Here is a 25,035-nt window from a genome sequence, read left to right as displayed (position 1 = left end):
TGGGGTGAGGCTCTCCCCAGAGTCTCTCTATCTTGCCCTTGGCAAGAGCTGTGGCTCCAGACACTCAGGGACATCCCCTGGTTGAGGGGGCAGGGGCTTTGGACCCCCTTTTGCCATTACCCTCCCTTGCTGACTTGGGCACCCTTTGCCAAAGCTGCACACCTGTGCCTCCTTGGGGAGGAGGCCCTTGAGAAGGCCGGCTGCTCCAGCAGGGTGAGAGTCGGCGGAAGGAGTGGGGAACTTGTCCCTTCCCAGGCTGGGCTGCTCCTCTCCAGCCCGAACCTCAAAGCACAGGGCAGTGCCTGGCCTGGGCACTGGGGAGGGGAGCACCTGAGGGTGTGGCCTGGGGCAGCTGCTACCCTCAGGGCAGGCAGGACTGGGAGGCAGCACCCTGCTAAGGTTCTAAGCCAGACCTGGGGTCTGAGAGCCCTGGGTGGGACCCTGCACACCCCACACATCAGCAGCCCCCTAAGGCCTCCGTTTCCTGCTCAGAAGACCGGGGCCATCACAGCACTGCACCGATGGGTGACTCTGTTCCAGGACGGCACAGTTGGCACTGTTGTCCCAGTGACATTAGAAATCGGGCTGGTGCTGCTCTGCAGCAGGTTTGGGTGATCAGATACAGGGTCTCCCTGCTCGGGGATGGGGAATGTTTCTGAGCTTAAATGCGAGGCAGGGTGCCCTCTCAGAGGGTCACTTCCATGTCCCCCACGACTCTCCGCCCGACCAGCGCCAGCTTCCTGTGTGGTGTGGCCTCACCTTCAGGTCAAACTGGCTTTGCAGCTCCTCCAGGCCCATCCGGTGGTACAGGGCGATGACGTCGTGCCTCTCCTCCTGGGGTACCGTGGCCTGCGCCGGGGAAAGCGGTCACACAGGTGGGTGGCCAGGAAGCCCCCTCGAGCTCCCAGCTCACTCCCTGCCCGCTCCCGCCCACCCCGGCCTCCTTACCTTGGCCAGCTGCGTCTCCAGCTCCAGTACCTGTGCCATGTCCTCCTGCACCAGGTGGCTGTCCCTGGGCAGGTTTGCGTCCTCCCGCAGCATCGTGGCCACTGACACCATGAACTGCAGGTAGGCTTCCCGCACCTGGGCCAAAGGACGCCGGGCAGGGCTGGACGACCTTGGCCACCATGACCCCCAGAGAGCTCTCTGTGGGGGTGGGGTGGGAGTAGGACACGGGGCAGCCCCTGACGTGCGTCCACCCACCTTGACCAGCAGGCTCTTGGGCACACAGAGTGCCGAGTGGGAGCATCTCAGATGCATGACCTGTGCCCGAGCCTCTGGACAGGGGACCTACTCTGCGGGACTGCTCAGGGCTTAAACTGTGTGGCTGCCTATAAGAGTTGGCACAGGGTGGGTGCCAGGGCTGTGGGTGCTGGGGTGGTGGGTGCTGGTGTTGGGGGTGCCAGGGCTAATTTGGCCCTGCCGTGGCTGTGGGTGCTGGGGCTGTGGGTGCTGGGGCTGTGGGTGCCAGGGTGGTGGGTGCCAGGGTTGGGGTGCCAGGGCTAATTTGGGCCTGCTGGGGCTGTGGGTGCCAGGGCTGTGGGTGCTGGGGTGGTGGGTGCCAGGGCTAATTGGGGCCTCCCTACCCAGGTGCTCCCTGGCCTGAGGGTCAGGAGTTGGATCCTGAGGAAGCTTGCTCCTCAGGGAGCTGCCTTCTTCACACTGGGCAGGGCTTCCCCAGTGCAGGCCAATGCCCTGGCCAGGCTCAGCCCACAGCTGCCTGGTTTGAACACATGGCCATACATGGCGCTTTTGAGATGCTCCAGTCCCTCCTGCTCTGGCCTGGTTCTCTCAGCACCACTGCCCACCTTTGGCCACATGGCCCTTCCTCTGGGTTTGGTCATCCTTCAAAGTCTAGCTCATAGCCCACCTTCATCAGGAGGCCCCCTGGATTGTGTCTGGCCCTCTGGGGCATTCATGCCTCATGCCTATTCACCTCTGCCCTGGTGCTTGGATGCCTGTGCCCTCCTTACCTGCTCCCTGTCCTTCCCCACCCTTCCCTGCACCCCGGGCTAGCCCTGGGCCTGCTGGCCTCAAGGTCCCCTTGTCCACAGTGGGGTTCCTCATCACTCTCCTCTGTTGACAGCCCCTTGAGGTGGAGCAGGCGCGGGGCCTGGCTGCCTGCGCTCAGATCTCCAGGGGCCCTCCCAGCAATCCGGTGTGGCGGAGCCTGGCTCTGTATGACGGGACAGGGGAGGTGGAGCAGGCGCGGAGCCTGGTTCTATATGACAGGACGGGGGAGGTGGAGCAGGCGCGGGGCCTGGTTCTGTATGACGGGACGGGGGAGGTGGAGCAGGCGCGGGGCCTGGTTCTGTATGACGGGACGGGGAGGGCAGTTCTGCCCCACGGGGCTGCTGCTGAGCTGAGTTTGTCCCTGGGCCTGGCCCCGGTGTTGAGGCAACGTCCCCCCAGGATGGTGGCAAGCGATGGGTTGCGTCTGCACCCCCCGCCCTCAGTGCCAGGCTCAACCTCCACAGGTGCTCATAACACCAGCTTTGGGGAAGGAAAGCCAGGTGGGCTACAGGAGGGCCAGGCCACGGGGTAGGGGGCGAGGTGGTGTCTTGGGGTCGTCTGGCATTGTGGTGAGGACCCACCCACCTTCCGGTTGCTGCCACCGTTGAAGTAGTACTCTCGGGAGGGCATGCCCAAGGTGGGCTGGTCTATCTGGAAACACAGAAGGTGTGACCCTGGGCAAGGGGCCCGGAGTCCCCACAGCCTGGCTGAGGCAGGCAGCAGCCTCCTCCCCCCAGGACTGTGCCCCGTGGACACATGCTCTGCCCAGGAGCTGGTGGCAGAGCTCGTGCTGGACCCTGGAGCCCAGGCCCTGCCCTGAGTGATGGTGGGGTGCTGGGCTGGACTGGAGAGGGTGGCGGGGGTGGGGGGCAACAGTTCAGGCTGCCCTGGGCCTCGCAGCACCCGCGGCTCCCCCAGAGTGGGGTGTGTATTTGTTTCGTGTGTTTCTCTTTGGCCTCCAGCCCGTGGCCAGCAGTGGTTCCCTGAGGTCAGGCCTCCTGCCCTGGTTCCAGCCGTGCTGTTCAGGAGCCCTGCCCCTCTGACCAGAGCCGGGTTCTGATGTGGCCACCAGCTCGGCCAGGAAGCCCGACAGAAACTCCAGCAGCAGCAGCTCATCCCCGGGCCCATGGACATGGACAGGAGCCAGGAGCCCGGGTCCCGGGAGACCCTGGAACTCCCTGACCGCCTGGCCTGTCCTCCTGCTGTGCTGCGAGAGCCCCCAGCCAGGCTCGGGGACCCTGCCTACCCCTGCCCACCGGCGCAGCTCGTACGTAGATGATGTGCCGGCTGGAGTTCTGGTCATCGTTCCAGATGAAGAGGTCGATGAGGACGCGCCTGTTGAACTGTGAGTTCATCAGTGCCAGCTGCCGCTCCAGCTCCCACTTGAGTCCTGGGGAGGCAGCGCCCCGCTCTGGAGACTGGTGGGCCCTGGGGTCCCAGCCCGGCCCCTTGTCAGTGAATCTGGCCTCCGGAGCTAGGAACTAGGGGACCATAGGGTGGGGAGCTCACCCGTGCGCCTTAGGGACTGGGGAATATGCGAGACACTTTCCCTAACAGCCCAGGAGCCACAGACAGGCCCCCAGGTGACGGGAGGGGGTTGGGCGCAGCATGGGGTCGTCAGGGCTGCCAGCCACGTGGGGCGTCACTCCTGCCCCCAGGGGAATGGAGCGCATGCTTAGAGTGGGGAACCCTGGGGCCGGGGCCTGGCCGGGGCCTGGCTGGGGCCTGAGCGTCAAGTGCTCCTAGGGGCTGAGGAGGGGCGTCCCTCTGCAGGGCTGAATGGGACTGGCTATGAGGCACCAACTCCCCAGCATGGAGTCTAAACCACCTCCCAGGACCCCGAGGTTGCCCTGGCTGGGTTGGGCCTCTTGGGGCTCCTGAGAGCAGGCAGCTGGGGGTGGGGGTGGGGTCCCCTCCTGGAAAGTCTCGGGCCGAAGGAGTCCTGGCCCTCATCCTGTTCCGTTTGTCTGTGAGGCTGCCACCAGGCCCGGCCTTACCTACAGTCTCGTTCCACTTGTCCATGGCCACCGGCCAGCCTCCCACCACCTCCAAGATGTCCAGCAGGGGCTGAGAGCCTCGCTTCTCTATCACACCTGAGGAGGGAGGCAGTGGTCACTCTCCCAGCCTCCCTGTGGCTCACGTGCCACGACACAGAGCTGTGGGGGCACTGTTGGCCGGTGTCACAGGTCCCCACGCCCCCTGCAGTGCTCGGCGAGAGGCGGCCTCCCAGCCTGGGCCTTTACACCTGCACCCTCCCCTCACAGAGCAGCATCTTGGCAGCTCTGCAGCGCTGGAGGCGGAGGCTGAAGCTGGACATAGGTGTGAAAGGAGACCTGGGGGCTGAGAAAACGCACGAGCCCTGAGGGACAAAGAGGATGGTGGGAGGGACCCCCTGGGACCTGGGAGCCGGCCAGCAAGCAAGGAGCCTGGGAGAGGAGAGGAGGCTCTGCGCGCAGGCCAAGCCTCGGCGAGGACTCAGGCAGCGGCGGTGGGTGCCGGGTGGGCTGGGAGGGGGTGTGGGGGAGGCAGGGGAGCCCTGGGGCCTGTGTGTGTCTTGTGTCTCAGCTCAGCGTGGTGGGGCCCCGACAAGCAGCTCAGAAGCCCTGCAGTGGAAGATTAAGTAAAGGTGGGGACACGGAGAGAGTCACTGTGGGAATCAGTGAAGACCACCCAGAGGGCAAAGCGAAGGCTTCGGGGCTGGCACAGCATGGCAGGCGCACTGTCAGGTCAAAGGCCTGCAAGGAGCGGCAGGGCTTCCTAGTGGAAGAGGGGAGGCCCAGGTGGGCCGAGTGGGGGCCGCTGGCCTGGGGACGCTGTGGTGGGCTCACTAGAGGCCGGGCTCCTCCGGGCTTGGATCGGGTCCTCCGCTGGAAGCAGGGACAGACATTCCAGGGGAGGCTGCCCGGGACGAGGCAGGCCCCGGCTGTTTGGGGCCGGATGCCGTGGGGGTGCCGTCTGACCTCCTGGGCTGCCCACTGAGGATGAAGGGATGGGTTCCGGGCTGAGCTGCAGGTCCGGAGTCGCGTCCCGGTTTTCCACACGGTCTGGCCCCTGCCCTTTGTATATTCAGCCTCTCAGGCCAAAAATTAAGTAAAGGTGAGGACACAGGAAGTTGTCTGCAGCTGCGGGTATTGCCCAGACTGGGGGCCCGGCCTTCAGTTTCCGTGGGGAGGAGACAAGCCCAGTGCACCCAAGCAGGGGTCTCATGGAGACGCCCCCTAAAGCCAGGGTCCCAGCGAGTTCCACTGTCAGGCGGAGGCTCCATGAGACCCCCTGGGGAGAACAGCCAGCCCTGAGCCCTGGTGCTCAGTGGAGGAGCTGTCTGTACGCAGCCACAACCACAGGCTGGGCCTGCAGACCCCCAAGTGAAGGAGTTAAACGGTGCTGGGCCGGGGGTGCTCCAAGCACGTGAATTCCTTTAATGGGAACTGAAACATGGATAATCTGCCCCACACCACACACATACATCCACATACATCCACATGCATCCACATCCACACACACACGACACATGTATACAATACACACAAAACACACACACAACACATATACACACATACACATATACACATCCACATCCATCTACATGCACACACACGCACATATGACATATACATACAAAACACACAACACATATACACACATACACATATACACATCCACATCCACATACATCTACATGCACACACACGCACATATGACATATACATACAAAACACACACAACACATATACACACATACACACATACACATATACACATATCCACATACATCCACATGCACAACACATATGACATACATATACAATACACACACAACACATACACACATACACATATGCACACATACACATATATACATATACATACACACATATACACATGTACACAAGTACACACAGCACATATGTATACAATACACACACACATAACACACACATACATGCACACACAACATACACATATGCACACACAACACACCCATAGAATATATGCATATACACATACATGCATATGCACATAATACACTTATACACTATACACAATACACATGTGATGTGCACATAACACGCGTGCACACATATTGCACACACATATGTACACACTGCATGCATACATATACACATATACATAACAATATACATACATACATACACAACACATGTGCCCACATGTACACATGCACAAATCACATATACACATATACACAGATACATGCATGTGCACACATACATATATACACATACACACATACACATAAACACACACAATGTGCACGCATACATATACACACAACACACATATATGCACATAAATGTATAATATGCATGCATGTATATACACATACTCATATACGTATAATACACACACACAGTCTTCCTGCAGCCTGGAATGTGTGGTCTGTGCTGGGGTTGGGGTGTGAGTGAGGCCGCAGGGCAGCTGGCATTACTGTGAGCCTGGACCCCGTGACTGGGAGCGGGACACAGCACACAGACCCTCTGGCATGAGTCCCGAAGGCACCCACTCCTGCCCTAGGGGCAGCCATGGAGTCCTGGGGCTGTGCTAGGCCCTGGCAGGAGCAGCCCGCCCCCGTCCCCCACCTTGGCCCCTTTCTGGCGGCCCCCACTCACTCTGGTTCATGCAGGAGCGGTACAGCGTCCTGGCCTTCTCCACAGCCGGCCGGTCCTTGGCAGTCGAATTCTCCAGCACCGCTGTGGGCACAGGAAAAGGTTGGACAGAGGCCTGACGAGGCTGTAGGGGCCAGGTCACAGGTTCCCACACCCCCTGCAGCGCTCGGCGAGAGGCGGCCCTCCAGCTGCTGGATCTTTATTCCCTCTCCTCCGTGCCCACCGGACCAAGAAGGAAGCAGAAACAGGGGCGAGACACAGCCAGGACCAACTCCTGGCCCAGTGCTGTCCTGTTCGGTGTCACCCCGCTGCGCCCCTGGCCATGCTCTGCCACCTTTGAGGATGACCTCCAGCTCATCGCGGAGGACGTCAAAGATGCTGTATCTTGAGTTGGTCTCGGGGATCACGTGACGCCGCAGCCAGCCTCCGCATGCAAACTGGTAGAAGTCGTTACATGGTTCCGTGGTCGGGTCCATGTTCTGGAGGATCCTGGCGGCTGCTCGTCCCCATGGCGTGGAGCAGGGAGAGGGGAGACAGAGAGAGTTGTGGACAGTCCAGAAGCCTGCCTCCCGGTCCAAGAGGCAGCCTGGTCTCTCGGGAAGGGGCTGCTGTCCATCCAGTTGCAGCTGTGTGCCCTGGGAGAGTTAACCACCCTCTCTGAGCTGCAGAGAGGGAATCCCCCAACCTGGATTCAGTGCTAGGGTTTTCACTTATTTATTTTTGGAGACAGGGTCTCACTCTGTGGCCCAGGCTGGAGTGCAGTGGCGTGATCACAGCTCACTGCAGCCTTGAACTTCTGGGCTTAAATGATCCTCCCACCTCAGCCTCCCGAGTAGCTGGGATCACAGATGTGTGCCACCTTGCCTGAATGCTTTTCAAAAAACATTTATGTGTAGAGACAGGGTCTCTCTGTGTTGCCCAGGCTGGTCTGGAACTCCTGGGCTCAGGTGGCCCACCTTGGCCTCCAGAGTTGCTGGGAATTCCGGCATGAGTTGGCTGGGTTTTCACTTATTAACCACACGACCTTGAGCCCCAACCCTCCGAGACTCATTTCCTTGTCTGTGAATCTGGGAACACCAGCAGTCTGACTTGCAGGCTGAGGCGATGGCTGAGACGGTGCCTGCTCACAGGAGGTGCTCAGCTGGTGGACCTGTCCTGTGAGCTGGGCCCAGCTCCTGGCTGTCGGCCAGGGCCTTTCTGTCCCGACTCTGCCCCCTGCCCCCTTACTCATCCCCAGAGGGAGGGGCGACTCTCACCACCATGGGGGTTTGTATTCTCCCAGAGGGGCTGGCTTTGGCCCAGCAACTCCGAATGTGCAGGGCACAGGGGAGCCCCAGGCTTCCCACTGAAAGCTTTCAACTGGGGTAGCTGGGCTGCACCCCCAACCCAAGACCGTCCCTCAAATTCTTTTTTTTTTTTGAGACGGAGTCTCGCTCTGTCGCCCAGGCTGGAGTGCAGTGCTCACTGCAAGCTCCACCTCCTGGGTTCACGCCATTCTCCTATCTCAGCCTCCCGAGTAGCTGGGACTATAGGCACCCGCCACTAAGCCCTGCTAATTTTTTTGTATTTTTATTAGAGACAGTGTTTCACCGTGTCAGCCAGGATGGTCTCCATCTCCTGACCTTGTGATCCGCCCACCTCCCTAAGTGCTGGGATTACAGGTGAGAACCACCGCGCCCGGCCCCCTCAAATTCTGTCCGAGTTGGTCTTGGCCACTCCACCTCTGGGACTGGGGACCTCACAGAAGGCGCGACCACAGGCCCCCCAGCCCCCAACACGGGCAGAAGAGTCACAGTCCAGAGCTTCTCCACTATTGGTGCTTTCACAGCATGTTAACAGTTTTTGTCATCTGCAAATAGTGGTACCTGACTCCCAATTTTAAGACAAATTCCTGGTTGAAAATTTGAGGTAAGAAAGTGGGGCTATTCATTGAACCTTTCTTTCTATAAATGTGGACAAAAGCCGCTGGGGTTCTTGAGGCGGGATGGCTGTTGCTGCAGGGCCTGGCTGCTGGAGGCTGGGGACTGGGGGCCCAGCGGGTGCCAGATGCCAGCAGAACACCAGCTCCCCCCACTCCACAGCGAGTCTGGCCCACCCAGCTCTAAGGGCCGTGTCTTGGAGTTGCTCCCCGGGCCTTGGGCGGGGCCTGTGTCAGTGTCAGCCAGAAGCCCCCAGCCCTTGGGCAGGCTGTGGACGGCAAGGGGGCCAGGCTTACCTGCCATCACGCAGCCAGGGGTGGTGCAGACCTCGCTCACCTCTTGGGTCTCTGGGATCCCTGCGGACAAGGAGCAGCCTGAGCACGGGGAGCCGCAGAGAGGGTGGGGCAGGACTGGAGTGGGTGTGGGCGGGGCAAGGTCTGGTGGGTGTGGCTTGGGGCTGGGCATAGACTGGGGTGGGCGGGGCAAGGTGAGGGTGGGTGGAGCATGGGCTGAAGCCAGTAGGGCAAGGCCAGGGTAACCAGGGCATAGGCTTGGGGTGGGTGGTTGGGGCGTGGCCCTCCACCCCATCTTCCACCCCCATGGGTGGTCCAGCCTGGCTGCCCAAGTCCTCCCCAGGTGGCCCAGGCTTGAGGCCTTCAGTGATAGTGAGCTTCGTTTGTCCTTGACCCCTGCAGGGACCCCTTTACACTCTCTGCCTCCACGGACCCCCACAGCCGCTCCAGGCCCCAAGGGCTGAAGCCGGCCATTCTGCCCTCCTGCCTTCTGCCCAGCCCACTCTCACCTGCTGCCAGGGCCAGCTCCTCCAGGCAGCCTGCCTTGCTGCCCCTCTCTGCATGCCCTGCCCCAGCCTGCCCCACCCCTGTGCCAGTCGGTGAAATTGAATGTGCCGAGGTCATGCAGGAGCTGGGACGGAGCATCCACAGTGCCCAGCAAGCCTCCCACGTTCAGCAGGTGCACCCGGCTGAGGTCCCCGCCGCTGTCCTCTCCCCATGGCCCTCCTTCGGCGTGTGAGGGTTGGGCAGAACCCAGCCTCTGCCCCTCCACGGAGTCCCCCCACCTTGGGAGGCCTGCACCCACCTGTCTGGGGCTGTTTTGGAAGGGAAGGCAAAGGCTACCTCGGGGTTTTCGTTTTACAAAGGTCCTCTCCTCCTGTAAGAAGCCCAGCCGGCTAGCAAGGGGTGACAGCTGCTTCCCTGGGGAGAAACACAGCGCTCAGCTGCAGCCTCCTGCCTGCACCTCCCTGGGGTGCTGGGGGCCTCCCTGGGGCAGCACGGCATTTTTCCACAGTGCTGGGTGCTGCAGCCCTACCTCTGTAGTGAGGGCTGGTCCCCAGGGCAGCGAGACAGGAGATGCACAGAGTTCACTGCAGGGCCTGCTTCTCTGTCTCCCGCTGGGCTTGAATGGGGGGCAGTGTGTCCTGCCTCGCCAGCCCCACCCTTTAATTCTCCCTCCACGCATCCCAAGATCCCGGATGTACCAGGGCCTAGAGGGGTCCTGAGATGAGCCCTTTCTCTTCCCGACAGCCTCCTCTGCCTCAGGATCTTCCTGACCCTGGCCAGGCCCACACAAGGTGGCACGCTCCTGGGGTCCCACAGGGCAGGCTCATTTAGAGGGACAGGGCCCTTTCAGAGAGGGTGACTTCCTGCTGACTAATGACCCTTGTTCCCCGCCCCTCCACCCTCACTGTCTGCTGAAAGTGCCAAGTCACCCTCCCTCCATCCCTCCACTGACTGCTGTGAGGGGCCTGCCTGGTCAGCATCAGGGGCTCCTGGGATGGCTGTCAACTGCCTGGAGAGAAGTGTAGGAGAGGAGGGTGGGGTGGACAGAAGAGGGGACCCCAGGTCCAGAGAGATGACAAACCAGGCCTGGCTACCCTCAGAACTGGCTTGGGGCCAAATTTCCTCAGCAGTGAGGCACACAGAGGACTGAGTAGAAGGAAGGAACAGGGCTCATTCAGGTCAGGGCTGTTGTTAGGCCTGGAACCTGGCCTAGCCCTGGGCAGAGACTGCAGAGAGGGTGTTAGAAGCCACAAAAATATCAGGTCCTTGGGGGTCTGGCCATTCAAAAAGCCATTAACCCAACGTTGGATGATGACTGAGCCAGGTCGGATGCTGGGCACTGGAGTTCACATGTGAGCCCAACAGGGCCCAGGCCTCAAGGAGCCCATTGCCCAGTGGAAACAGGGAGAAAGTGCTGCATACTGCACACATCAAGGCAAAGTGCTGAAGGGCAAGGCTGAGCTTCAGAGCAAAGGAACCCCCCAGGCCAGCAACGGAAAGGAGGCGGTGAGTGTGAGTGGAAGACATGGCTGCTCTGTGGGGTTTGCCAATTGCAGTAACCCAGAGCCTATGGACCACAGATTGGACTGTGGACTCCAGAGGACCCCACCTCAGCAAAAGGGTGGATTCGAAGGACATCACCTCTGACCAAAGTGGTGACAAGGAGGGCAAGGGCTTTCTGCTTCTGATTAGGATGCAGAAAGTTGAAATTGACTGTGGCCCCCACCCTAGCCAGGAGAGCAAGCTGGAGAAGCTACAGCATGGGCACTTTTGGAAACCCACGAGAGCTGAGGACATGGAGAAACCAGCATGAGTCAAATTCCAGGGAGGAATGAGGCCTTCCCAGGAGAGGGGAGGAGAGGCCTGTGGCTGCTCTGCCTCTGGAGTCAAAGCATGAGGAGGGGCAGACACGCCAGGCAAGGCAGGCAAGGTCATTCAAGCATGGTGGCACATGTCAGTAGTTCCAGCTACTTGGGAGGCTGAGGTGGGAGGACTGCTTGAGCCTGGGAGGTTGAGGCTGCAGTGAGTTGAGATTGCATCACTGCACTCCAGCCTGGGAGACAGATTGAGACTCTGCCTCAAAAACAAAAACAAACAAACAAAAAGGCTATGAGCTACATACTGTCTGATTCCAATTATGTGACATTCTGGAAAAAGAAAACTTTAGAGAGAAGAGATGTTAAATAGTGATTGCCAGGAGTTTGGGAAAATGGATGTTGAAAAGGTTGAACAGGTGAAGAACAAGGGACTCTTGGGGGCAAAAAGTGACAAATGGTGAACGCATTTGGCAGTGAAACTATTCTGTACAATACTGTGATTGTGAATGGTGACTATTCTGTACAATACTGCGAAGGTAAATAGTGAATGCATTTGTCAAAACCTGTAGAACTTTATAGCACAAATAGTAAACCTTATTGTATGCAAATTTAAAAAATCATTTAGACTGTCAGGGGAATCCCAGGATGAAATGCAGAATAAGACTCAAGACAAATGTGTAAAACAATCTCACTGAAACGGATAGGGGAATAAAGTGTTGACCTAAGTAACTTTAGAAATGAGTAGAGTCTATGAGACTAAAAGCAAAGGAAGCTGTATGTAAGCGCTGTACTCTAGTTGATAAAGTTGTCCTTCATGGGATCCCAACTTAATTCTGAAACCACTACACATGTATATTGGAATGGCAAAAGTGGATAGTAGGTGGCTGGGCTTATTGCTGTTGCAGTGAGAAGTTACAGACAAGGAAAGGAAGGAAGTTAGAATGGTTTATGTGGTGGTGGAGTAGAGTTGGAGACATCAGTGTGAACTCATTTTTAGCTTAATACAGATGCGGATGGTTGCACATATAAATATTTATAGGTACGAGTATCTAGATGGGTTCAAGTATACACACATATTCCTTTGCTCTGCCAGGTGAGCTAGACTAGAAGCAACACCAACCGAGGAGTAGCAATAAGCAAAGAATAGGACCCAGCTCTTGGTTTCTGTTTGTTTTTCAGATACCACATTATCCTAGAAGCTCTTGGTTTTTGAAACCATTATCCAATAAAATAAGCCAGGGCTCCTTAGAAAAACGGTTGATTATACAACTGGGGTAGGAAACATACAAGATGAGCTTGGAGCATGCTGAAGTGTCAAAAAGTAAGAAAGTGCTCCCCCCAAAAAACTCACCCCAAATTCATGATAATGGGGATACAGCAGAGGGTCATAGAAGCAACTGACAACTCCCAATGGCCAGGGTTGGAACAATTTGAGCAATGCAATATAGTAGTGGATTATAATGCCAAGTATGAAAGAAATATCCACAAATCATTGAGTAAATAAATAAATGAGGGAGAATAGACAAATCTCTCATACAGAAGAAATCCAAATACTCTGCCTCTAAGGATGTGGAACATAACTCCCCACTCTTCAGGTGTGAGCTGCACACAGTGACTTCTTTTCAAAGACTGCACTATGAAAAAGAAGGGAAAAAAGTAACTTTCGGTGCAGAAACCAGACATTACCTCCAGCCAGGCAATTAAGGTTAACATCAAAGTGATAAGTCAAGTCATTGAAAGTGTGTACCTGTGCCCTGCGGCCTTCCTCTGCAACATGTGTTACCCCAGTCTAATCATGAGAAAACCATTAGGCTAATTCCAACTGAGGGTCATTCCACTTCATCAGTAACCCTCAAGACTGTCAAGATCATAAGAAACAAAAACACAAACGAGAAAACAAAGAAAGTCTGAGAAACCATGACAGCCAAGAGTAGCCTGAGATGTGGTGTTCTGGGTATGACCCTGGGACAGTAAGAGGACATGAGGAGAAACAGGGAAATCTGAATTGAATATGAACTTTAGTTAATAGTAATATTATCCTGTTGGTTCATTACTTGTGGCAAATGTATCGTGTGCTAATGAAAGATGTTCATAATAGGGGAGACTGAGGGTGGGGTATATAGGAGTTTCTGTACTATTTTGCAATGCTTCTGTAAATCTAAAATTGTTCTAAATGTTTGAAATATTACTGAAGGAAACCTGAACAGAAGATCTCAGACCTGTAGGACAATGTTAAATGGCTTAACATATATGTAACTAGAGACCCAGAGAACAATCTTTGAAGAGACACTGACCAAGAAATATTTAAGGTTGGCAAAAGATATAAATCTACCCCAAGAAGGGTAGTGTATCCCAAACTGGGCAAATACAAAGAAAATCATACCCAGAAGCATCGTAGTCAAACTGTGGAGGACTAAAGATAAAGAGAAATTCAGAATTACTAATTTCAAGACACATTCAGGCAGTCAGTGGGGCTGGGCATGGTGGCTCATGCCTGAATCCCAGCACTTTGGGAGGCTGAGGTAGGTGGATTGCTTGAGTCCAGGAGTTTGAGACCAGCCTGGGCAACATGGAGAAACGTCACCTCTATAAAAAAATTACAAAACAAAAATTAGCTGAGCACGATGGTGGACACCTGTGGTTCCAGTTATTTGGGAGGCTGAGGTGGGAAGATCGCTTGAGTCTGGGAGGGAGGATGTTCCAGTAAGCTGTGACTATGCCACTGAACTCCAGCGTGGGCAACAGAGCGAGACCCTAACTCAAAAAAAAAAAAAAAAAAGCAGTTAGGGGGAAAAAAAGACACATTATATTCAGGGGAACAACCGTAAGAATGATGGTGACTTCTCATCAGAAAGAATGACGGCCAGAAGACGATGGAATGAGCTCTTTAAGTGCTTGAAAAAAACAATAATGTACTATCAGCTTAGAATTCTATACCCAGCAAAAATATATTTCAAAAGTGAAAGTGAAATAAAGACATTTTAGACCAAAGCCAAGAGCATTTGTCTCTACTGGATGTGCACTGTAACAAATGCTAGAAGGTCTTCACTCAGAAGAGATGTGAAACCAGTGGGAAGACCAGATTGGTGGGCAGGAATGAGGAGCCTGAGGGAGGGTAAAGGGAGCAAAGTGTGATGGGAGACCTGGACACAAACAATGCCTCTGAATCATTTGCTTCCCATCTAGTCAGATGTATCCAGAATAAATTAGGACAACTGAAGAGGCGAGTTTGTGCCTCCTTCATGCCTGCATCCTGCCTCTACTGCCCCCGCTGCATTCCCAACATAGGATTTCCCATAGCCTTGTTGCTGGGGGAAATCTACCCCAGGGAAATTCACCAGATGATGCAGATCAAGGGCTGCCTGAGGATGGAGTGGGCTCCTGAGCAACACTTTCAAAACCGAGTTAGGCCAGGCGCGGTGGCTCATGCCTGTAATCCCAGCACTTTGGGAGGCCGAGGCGGGTGGATCACGAGGTCAGGAGATTGAGACCATCCTGGCTAACATGGTGAAACCCTGTATCTACTAAAAATACAAAAAATAAAAAATAAAAAATAAATAAAAAAATTAGCTGGGTGTGGTGGCAAGTGCCTGTAGCCCCAGCTGCTTGGGAGGCTGAGGCAGGAGAATGGCATTAACCCGGAAGGTGGAGCTTGCAGTGAGCTGAGATTGCACCACTGCACTCCAGCCTGGGTGACAGAGTGAGACTCCATCTCAAAAACAAAACAAGACAAAACAAAAAACACAAAGAAACAACAACAACAAAAAAAACTGAGTTAGATGAGCTAGGCATGTTTTTACCACGTCATCCCTTAACTTACAGTGTCTCATTTAATCATCACAAGGCGGGCAGATCACTTGAGGCCAGGAGTTTGAGACCGGCCTGGCCATCACGGCAAAACCCTGTCTCTACTAAAAATTCAAAAATTAGCTGGGCATGGTGGTGCATGCCTGTAATCCCAGCTACTCGGGAGGCTGAGGTGGGAGAATCGCTTGAACGTGGTGGGTAGAGGTTGCAGTGAGCTGAGCGACACAGCAAGACTCTATCTCAAAAAAAAAAAAAAAAAAAGAAGCTTATAAGGTTCCCCATCTCTACTTCATCTCTACTTTTCTTGGGAAAACTGTTGGGGAGGCAAGATCATACACCCAAGATCACTTTCCTGGGAGGAGTGAAAGGGTTTAGACCTCCAGACCCCATACTGCCATTTGACATCTCTGTTCTTCTAAGAGAAAAGGCAAAAACAGTGAGATCCTTTTGACACAATGGCTGAAAAGAAACAAAGTCTTACCCTAATATTAAAATATGATCACAGGAATCACAGTCAGTGAACTCCCCCAAAGGAGATTTCTCTTTTTCATAATTCCAAAGAGGGGCAGCTTTCCTGAATACTCAGTTGACACAGGATCTTCTCTTTGTTCTTTTATATTTGCTTGAATAACTCCTGTAATATGCCGATCATTTTTACAAAGGCTTTCTACCTTTTAAACACTATTTTTGACATGTCCTCTGTAAGTTTTGTTTTCCTAAAGCTTTCCAAATTCCTTGATTTGAATAAGACCTCTGCCACGGTTTGGATAGGGTTTATTTTTCCCTACCAAGTCTCCTGTTGAAATGTGGTCCCCAATGTTGGGGGTGGGACCTGGTGGGAGGTGTTTGGGTTATAGACCTGATTCTTCATGAATGGCTTGAAAAGAGCCTGGCACCTCCTCTCTCTCTCTCTCTCTCTCTCTCTCTCTCTCTCTCTTTCTCTTGCCATATGACCTGCACACACAGGCTCCCCTCCACCTTCCAACATGAATGGAACAGCCTGAAGCAGATGGGGAGCCATGCTTCCTGTGCAGCCTGCAGAACCGTGAGCCAAATCAACCTCTTTTCTCTGTAAGTTACTCAGTCTCAGGTGCTCCTTAAGAGCAACACAAACGGACTAAAACAACCCTGATGTAAATGATTTACATTTTTTTCTTTTTCTTCTCTTCTCCATCCCTCTTCCAGAAGAAACAAAGCCACAAAGAACTTCATAGAGTGGAGAAAGAAACACACTCCCTGATGGATGTGTGATCACAGATGGCTTGTCATGCCGTTGTTGAGTTTACAGAACTCTGTGGCCAAGGAAACCTCCGCTGAGAAGCCAATTTAAAGCAACTCCAGGCTGGTAGTGTCCCAAGGTGCCTGATGAAAACAAATACATATTCTCCAGGGGGAACATTTCTCAGCCCAAGTAACATAGAGTCCCCATAGATAAAGCCAATTTGAATATGTATTTACATTTTTTAAAAAGAAAATCTTACATTAGTGAGAGAAAACAAACAGCAAAACCAGAACCCCAAAGGCTGCCAATTAGGAATGATCTGATCCAGAATGTGTGGCAGCTGGCACCACTGGCTCTGGAGACTGAGTCCTCTCTACAGCCATGCCTTGGCCATGTGACTCCGTAGTTGCTCCCACAAAAGGGACAAAGGATTTTTTTTCTTCTATCTCTTGACTGCGGGTGGCCCATGAGACTTGCTTTGGCCAACAGAATGAGGTGGGAATGACAGTGTTCCAGTTCTGAGCCTGGGCCCTAAGAGGGCTTGCATGTTTCCACCTGTCCTTTTGGATTTCTTTCACTGCCAGGAGATGGATCTGCCCAAGAATGCTTGCTGGTTCTAGTAGGAGGATGAAAGTTACATGGACAGAGCACCCCAGCTGAGCCCAGCCTAGGTGAGATGACCCCAGGCAAACAGTGGAGGTGCCTCACAATAAATCATTGTTTTATGCCAGTGAGTGTTGGGCTGGTTTTTAAGGCCCCAATTGCTAAAATAAAATAACATAAGTAGGCTTGAAGTGCTTTAAAAAGAATCAAAACTAGGCTAGGTGTGGTGGCTCATGCCTGTACTCCTAGCACTTTGGGAGGCCAAGGTGGGCAGATCACTTGAGGTCAGGGGTTCGAGACCAGCCTGGCCAACATGGTGAAACCCCATCTCTACTAAAAGTACAAAAATTAGCCAGGCGTGGTGGTGGGCGCCTATAATCCCAGCTTCTCAGGAGGCTGAGGCATGAGAATCGCTTGAATTCAGGAGAAAGACATTGCAGTGATCTGAGATTGTGCCACTGCACTCCAGCCTGGGCGACAGAGTGAGACTCTATCTAAAAAAAAAAAAAAAAAAAAAATCAAAAACAAGAACAAGGAACAATAAAAAATCAATTTGAAAAAGGATCCATTGTAAACTCTAGAAATGAAACCACATAGTTGTTGAGATTTAAAAAACAAAAACTACAAATCCAAAAGGCCGAGTTAAGCAATAGACATAACAGAAGAGAGATTTAGTGAAATGAAGTATAGTTCTAAAGAACTGACCCAGAATGCAGGAGAAAGTCAAAGAGATGGAAAATATGAAAGAAAAGCTGAAAGACATGGAGGACAGTGGGAAAAACGGAGCAGATACGCAGTGGAAAATGGAAAAGGAGAGAAAAGGGATGATGTGGGAGATACACAATCCAGGAAGATAATGGGTACAATTTTCCAACATTAATAAATGTTATCAGTGCTCAACTTCAGGAATCACAACAAATCCACAGCAGAATAAATAAAAATAATTTCACAGCTAGACAACTCATGGTAACAATTCAGAATACCCGAGACAAAGAGGACATGGCACAGGGAGAAAAGATCGTTCACCCAACGGAGGAACGGCAGGTAGGCTGACAGCACTTTTCTCTGAAGCCATATCTGAACAGCAGCAAGGGGAGTCATAAGACATGAAAGCTAAACCTTCAAGATATTGAGAGAAAATAACAACTCAGACTCGTTTAACCAATCAAACGATCACTGAAGGACAAGCGCTAAATAAAGTAATTTTCACATAGACAAGAGCCAAGAGTTTACTGCTGATAGATGATTTTCAAGCAGGGCTCCCCAAACTTGTCTGATCACAAGCAAGGCTTCAAATGCGTGTGGGATTCAGAGGTCTTACCCTACAAGATTCCTGGGTCTTACCCTGTTTGGGGCTTGTTATGGACTGACTTCATGGTTTGAAGCCCTAACCCCTAATGTGACTATTTGGAGATAGGGCCTGTGAGGAGGTTTAAAATCAGCTCAATGGGCAGGGCCAGTGGGGGGCATAACCCAGTAAGGCTGGTGCCCTCATAAGAGGAGGACGAAATGACAGAGCTCACTGTCTCTCTCCACCATGTGAGGACATAAGAAGAAGGTGGCCATTTGGTAGACTAGCTTATTGAAGTGAGAAAACATTTTTAAACAATAAAATAATAAAAAAAAATGCATGTGGCCTGTGGGAAGAGAGTGTGAACCAAAAATAAACTAAGCTTTCCAAGTGACTGGTGGACCCTCCCTTCGGCCAAGGGCATTCCAAAGTTAACCTGAAAAACGAGTTCAGGCCATGCTGGGAAGTGGGGGTTGGACGTGCCCCATTATACCCTCTTCCCTTTGGAATTCAGGCACAGCTGACCAGCATTCACCTTAAATCAGAGACATGCCAGGCGTGGTGGCTCACACCTACAGTCCCAGCACGTTGGGAAGCTGAGACGGGAGGACTGCTTGAGCCCAGGAGTTCGAGACCAGCTGGGGCAACACAGTGAGACCCATCTCTACAAAAAATAGAAAAACCTAGCCAGGTGTGGTGGCACGTGCCTGTGGTCCCAGCTACTTGGGAGGCCGAGGTGGGAGGATCACTTGAGCCCAGGAGGTCAAGGCTGCAGTGAGCTGTGATTGTACCACTGCCCTCCAGCCTGAGTGACAGAATGAGGCTCTGTCTCAAAAACAAACAAAACCAGAGACCTTAAGACTGAGAGAACAGACTAAGTCCGATAAGAACTACAGTCTATTTTCTCCAAAGCTTGCTACCCGGAGGCTTCACCTATGTAATAAGGATCTTGGTCTCCACAACCCCTTATTTTATTTTATTTTATTTTATTTTATTTTATTTTTTTTGAGACAGAGTCTCGCTCTGTCGCCCAGGCTGGAGTGCAGTGGCCGGATCTCAGTTCACTGCAAGCTCTGCCTCCCGGGTTTATGCCATTCTCCTGCCTCAGCCTCCCGAGTAGCTGGGACTACAGGAGCCTGCCAACTCACTCAGCTAGTTTTTTGTATTTTTTTTTTTTAGTAGAGATGGGGTTTCACCGTGTTAGCCACGATGGTCTCGATCTCCTGACCTCGTGATCCACCCGTCTCGGCCTCCCAAAGTGCTGGGATTACAGGCTTGAGCCACCGCGCCCGGCCCACAACCCCTTATTTTAACCCAGACATTCCCTTCTACTGGTTCCAAGTCTTTAGATAAACTCTTCCAGCCAACTGCAGTCAGAGAACCTTTGAATCTACCTGTGACCTGAAGGCCCCTACTTGGGGTTGTCCCACCTTTCTGGACTGAACCAATGTACATTTTTTTTTGTTTTGTTTTGGAGACGGAGTTTCACTCATGTTGCCCAGGCTGGGGTGCAATGGCACGATCTCCGCTTACTGCAACCTCTGCCTCCTGGGTTCAAGTGATTCTCCTGCCTCGGCCTCCCAAGTAGCTGGGATTACAGGCACCCACCATCAGGCCCGGCTAATTTTGTGTTTTTAGTAGAGATGGGGTTTCTCATGTTGGTCAGGCTGGTCTCAAGCTCTTGACCTCAGGTGATCGGCCTGCCTCGGCCTCCCAAAGTGCTGGGATTACAGGTGTGAGCCACCATGCCCAGCCATATCTTACATGTATTGATTGATGTCTATGTCTCCCTATAATGTATAAATTCAAAGCAGTCTAAACACCTAGGGCACATGTTCTCAGGACCCCCTGGGGCTGTGTTACGGACCATTGGTCACTCATATTTGGCTCACAATGAATCTCTGCAAATATTTTACAGAGTTTGACTCTTTTCATTGACAAGAGGGTCTGATTCAGTTGGCATCTAGATCTTGGACTTCACAGCCCCCAGAACTATGAGAAAATACATTTCTGTTTTTAAGCCACCTAAGCATTTTGTGACTGTGGCCCAGGCAAACTGAGGGAGGGCCCAACATCTGGATTTGTAACAATTTCCCCAGGTGATTCCGATTATCAAGCAAATGTGGTCAACACTGTTTTAAACCAGTGCTTCCCAACGTGAATGTGCAGATGAATCACCTGGGGGTCTTGCTGAAATACCAACACTGGTCCTGCAGCCTTGGTTGGACCTCGAGTTTCTGCATTTCTAACAGGCTCCCGGGCAATGGCTGGCACCACTGGTCTGTGGGCCACACTTTGAGTAGGAGACTCCGAAGTATATATTTCAGAAAGAAGAAAAAATTATTTAATAAGAACTGCCCAAGATGTAAGAAAAAAGATGCGTAACGGAATTCATGAGGATAGGGGAAGATCTGAGTTAACATTGACCATGTTAAATAGTAATGTGGCTGATCTGTAGTAGGTAAAAAGTAAGATAGAAACCAAATTCTCGGCTGGGTACGGTAGCTCACGTCTGCCATCTCAGCACTTTGGGAAGCCAAGGTGGGTGGATCACCTGAGGTCAGGAGTTCGAGACCAACCTGGCCAACATGGCAAAATCCCATCTCTACTAAAAATACAAAAATTATTTGGGGGTGGAGGCGGGCGCCAGTAATCCCAGCTACTCCAGAGGCTGAGGCAGGAGAATCGCTTGAATCTGGGGGGCGGAGGTTGCAGTGAGCCAAAATAGCGTCACTTCACTCCAGCCTGGGTGAAAGAGTGAAACTCCATCTCAAGAAAAAAAAAAAAAAAAAAAAAAAGGCCAGGTGCATTGGCTCACACCTGTAATCCCAGCACTTTGGAGGCCAAGGTGGGCGATCACGAGGTCAAGAGATCAAGATCATCCTGGCCAACATGGTGAAATCCTGTCTCTACTAAAAATACAAAAAATTAGCTGGGCATGATGACGGGCATCTGTAGTCCCAGCTACTCAGGAGGCTGAGGCAGGAGACTCCCTGGAACCCAGCAGGTGGAGGTTGCAGTGAGCCGAGATCACGCCACTGCACTCCAGACTAACAGAGCAAGACTCCATCTTAAAAAAAAAAAAAAAAAAGAAACCAAACCAAGCTCTTAACAACAATAATGTGAACAGCGTGGGTAGCAGTGCGAAGAGTTAAACTGTTCTAAATGCTTGTATTGTTTGGAAGAAATAATGGAGATATTGATTAGTTTAATATTTAAGTTCAATATGCACATACAAATTTAAGGTAGAGAAGTTCTGTTTTTTGCCTAGGACATCAAAAGCTTCAATTGAATATCATTTCCTTCTGTATAAGAAAAAGGCAAATAATCTACAAAAACCCAACTTTTTGGAGCCCATCCAAGACCTGAGGTCAAAGACAATAAGGGAAAAAATTTCCAAGTGACAAGGCCCTCTAGGGAAAGGCCGGATGCGTAAATTATTTCACTTTGGCCAAGACCTGAGAGTAAGAGATGTTCCAAGTGTGTCAGAAGAAATCAGCTAAAATTTTTCACACATTCTTACAGGCCAAGTGTGGGCTGCTACATGAGTTTGGAGCAGCTGGGAGCCCCCACCACCAAGAGGTTTTCACTCACTCCACGTTCTGTCCATGGCCTTTCCCAGATGCCTATGAGAAAGACTGGGGCGGGTCTCAGAAGGCTGGAGAGAGCCTCCCTTGGTGGCCCAGGGATGGAGGCAGGGACCTGCTTTGGCTGAGGCATGAAACTATGCTCGTCTGGCAGGGAGCAAAAGCTTTAAATCACTGAGGCAGGTGGAACCCCTCTTATGCCCAGGGAGCAGGCAAATCCCCTGTTCCATAGGAGGGTCAGGAGTAAAAATCCTCGGCCCATGGAAGGGCAGGAGATCCTCGTGGACCCAGAATTCTAGACTGACATCAAGCAGTGGTCTCCTGCTGCTAGAGGAGGGGTGGGCAACTCAGGCACAGGGCAAAGCTTGGTTGACATGGGAATGGGGTAGGGATGCCAAGAGGCGCACCCCCAGCCCCAGGTATACCAGGCCTGCCTAAGCCTGAGACTGGGCCATGACACCAGAGAGCCCCCACCTCCAGCCTGAGCCTAGTACTGACCAGCAACAACAACCCACCACTCTCAGAAGGACCAGGGCACGGGGAGGACGCCCTCTGTGTCACGGGCATCCAGGCTGCTCAAGGCCAAGGCTGGAGCAGGCAAGAGGAGAGAACCATCTGGTCCCCAGGCTGACTTCTCTAAGCACAGGGAACAGGAGCTCATTGCTGGAGAAACGTGAGTCTGAGGTGCACTGAGGGTAACAACAGCAGTAGAATCCCCGGCCAGCTAACTCCTAACCAGAGGAATTTAATCCCTCACACTCACGTGCTGACGGAAGACGTGTGCCTAATTCTGTATATTAGGAAACCCATCTGCATATACCATTTTAAAAAGACCCATATACCAAATGGTGCAAAGTATTATTATGTAAAAATTTAAACACTGTTCATGAGGCTCCTGATTTTATGTTTTGACAAATATCGGAGTCTGCAAAGAAGTATCTCAGACCCTCCCACAGCAGCGTATTGCTATGATGTTGCCAATAATACACAATATTACTAATGACAGCAATAGCTCTTACGTTCTTAACAGTGTGTTCTGGGCCTAGCGCAAATGCTTTTGAGCTCAGTCTCTACTTGTATTCGTCCATTCTCACCCTGATAGAAAGAACCGCCTGAAACTGGGTAATTTATGAAGAAAAGAGGTTTCATTGACTCCCAGTTCCTTAGGCTGTACAGGAAGCGTGGCTAGGAGGCCTCAGCAAGCTTACAATCATGGCAGAAGGCAAGGGGGAAGCAAGCACGTCTCACCATTGTGGAGCAGGGGAGAGAGAGAGTGAGGGAGGAGGAGCTGCACACTTTCGAACAACCAGATCTCGTGAGAACTCACTTACTATCACGAGAACTGCAAGATGGAAATCTACTCCCATGATCTAATCACATTTCACCAGGCTTCTCCCCTGACACATGGGGATTACAATTTGACATGAGATTTGGGTGGGGATACAGAGACAAACCATATCATTCTGCCCCTGGCCCCTCCCAAATCTCATATCCTTCTCACATTTTGCAACCAATCATGCCTTCCCAATAGTCCCCCAAAGTTTGAACTCATTCTGGCATTAACTCAAAATTCTGAGCCCAAAGTTTCATCTGAGACAAGGTGTCTCAGACCTAATGGACCTATTTGGATTTTGGAGGCAGCACATTCCTCATTTGGGTGTGTTACCCCAGCCCATTTATCGAGTGACCCAAAAGGCTGCCAGTTTTGAGTGGGGTCCGGAACAGAAGGCTCTGCAATGGGTCCAGGTTGCTGTGCAAGCTGCTCTGCCACTTGGGCCATATGACCCAGCAGATCCAATGGCGCTTGAAGTGTTGGTGGCAGATAGGGATGCTGTTTGGAGCCTCTGGCAGGCCCCTCTAGGTGAAACACAGCAGAGGCCTCTAGGATTTTGCAGCAGGGCCCTGCCATCTTCTGCAGATAACTACTCTGCTTTTGAGAGACAGCTCTTGGCCCGTTACTGGGTTTTGGTGGAAACTGAAGATTTGACTATGGGTCATCAAGTCACCATGTGACCTGAATTGTCTATTATGAACTGGGTGCTTTCTGACCCACGTAGCCATAAAGTGGCTCATGCACAGCAGCACTCCATCATCAAATGGAAGTGGTATATACGTGATCGGGCTTGAGCAGGTCCTGAAGGCACAAGTAAGTTATCTGAGGAAGTGGCTCAAATGCCCACGGTCTCCACTCCTGCACCCCTGCCTTCTCTTCCCCAGCCTGCACCGATGGCCTCATGGGGAGTTCCCTATGACCAGTTGACAGAGGAATAGAAAACTAGGGCCTGGTTCACAGATGGTTCTGCATGATATGCAGGTACACCTGTCAGTGGACAGCTGCAGCACTATAGCCCCTTTCCAGGACATCCCTGAAGGACAGCAGTTTAGGGAAATCTTCCCAGTGGGCAGAACTTCAAGCAGCGTACCTCACTGTGCAATTTGCTTGGAAGGAGAAATGGCCAGATGTGCGATTATGTACTGATTCATGGGCTTTAGCCAATGGTTTGGCTGGATGGTCAAGGGCTTGGAAGAAGCATGTTTGGAAAATTGGCGACAAAGAAATTTGGGGAAGAGGTATGTGGATGAAGCTCTCAGAGTGGTCAAAAACTGTGAGCCTGGGTGCTAACCACAATCGGATAATGCCTCCTCATGATCTAAACTGTATGATAAAGAGAGAAGTGTTCACGGACCAGGTTTATACACATGAGGCGGCACTCTGGTCTGGGGGTTGGACTTTCTGTAAAAAGCCAGATGTAAATATTTGAGGCTTTGTGGGCCACATACATGCTCCATCTCACCTCTTCAACTTTGCTGTCCTAGCAGGAAAGTAGCCATAGATAGTACATAAACGAATGGGTCTGGCTGTGTTCCAATAAAACTTTATCTACAAAAACAAGCAAGGGGCCAGATTTGGTCTATGGGCCACAGCTTGCCAACCCCTGTACTAGAAAATGAATACAGCTGCTTCAGAGGAGTAGAATTCTGGGATGGACATGAGACTATTTCTCACTGTCATTTTTGTAAAAACATCTGATTTTATAAAAGAAAGTTTATAACTTAAAAAATAATTAAAACAAAAAATCGAAGAAAACTGTCAAAAAGACAGAAATATAAAACTTCCCAGTTAGTTGAGGGAAAATAGAGGAAATATTAGGTTGATCCAAAACAAGGCAAGAAAAGAGAGAAAAAAAGCATGAGCCGCAGAAAAGAACACAATAGGAAAAACATATATTTTAGTCATCCTGGTAATTATGAACCAACAAAATCCTCCAATTAAAAGATAGACAAAGCCCCAATCCGGCCATACACGATTAAAAGAGACACATCTAAAGCTAAGGAGATGAAAAGTTT

At 52.0% G+C, this 25,035-nt stretch overlaps 1 protein-coding gene across 2 annotated transcripts in view; it reads right to left on the bottom strand.

Moving 5' to 3' along the window:
* MMEL1 (membrane metalloendopeptidase like 1) overlaps positions 1-25,035 on the bottom strand; it is a 40,286-nt gene that overhangs the window by 12,799 nt on the left and 2,452 nt on the right. The window contains exons 2-10 of one of the 2 annotated variants that reach the window (XM_015136540.3): positions 9,697-9,774; positions 8,857-8,916; positions 6,976-7,137; positions 6,645-6,725; positions 4,011-4,106; positions 3,285-3,403; positions 2,599-2,664; positions 949-1,083; positions 760-849 (exon numbers count right to left, since the gene is read on the bottom strand). In XM_015136540.3, coding sequence (XP_014992026.3) covers positions 760-849; positions 949-1,083; positions 2,599-2,664; positions 3,285-3,403; positions 4,011-4,106; positions 6,645-6,725; positions 6,976-7,137; positions 8,857-8,916; positions 9,697-9,774 — 887 coding nt within the window. The remainder of the gene's footprint in view (positions 1-759; positions 850-948; positions 1,084-2,598; positions 2,665-3,284; positions 3,404-4,010; positions 4,107-6,644; positions 6,726-6,975; positions 7,138-8,856; positions 8,917-9,696; positions 9,775-25,035) is intronic. The other variant, XM_077979604.1, reaches the window with a different exon arrangement.

Source organism: Macaca mulatta, chromosome 1 (genome assembly GCF_049350105.2).
Source record: "Macaca mulatta isolate MMU2019108-1 chromosome 1, T2T-MMU8v2.0, whole genome shotgun sequence".
NCBI lineage: Eukaryota > Metazoa > Chordata > Mammalia > Primates > Cercopithecidae > Macaca > Macaca mulatta.
This window is presented reverse-complemented; position numbering and strand designations above follow the sequence as displayed.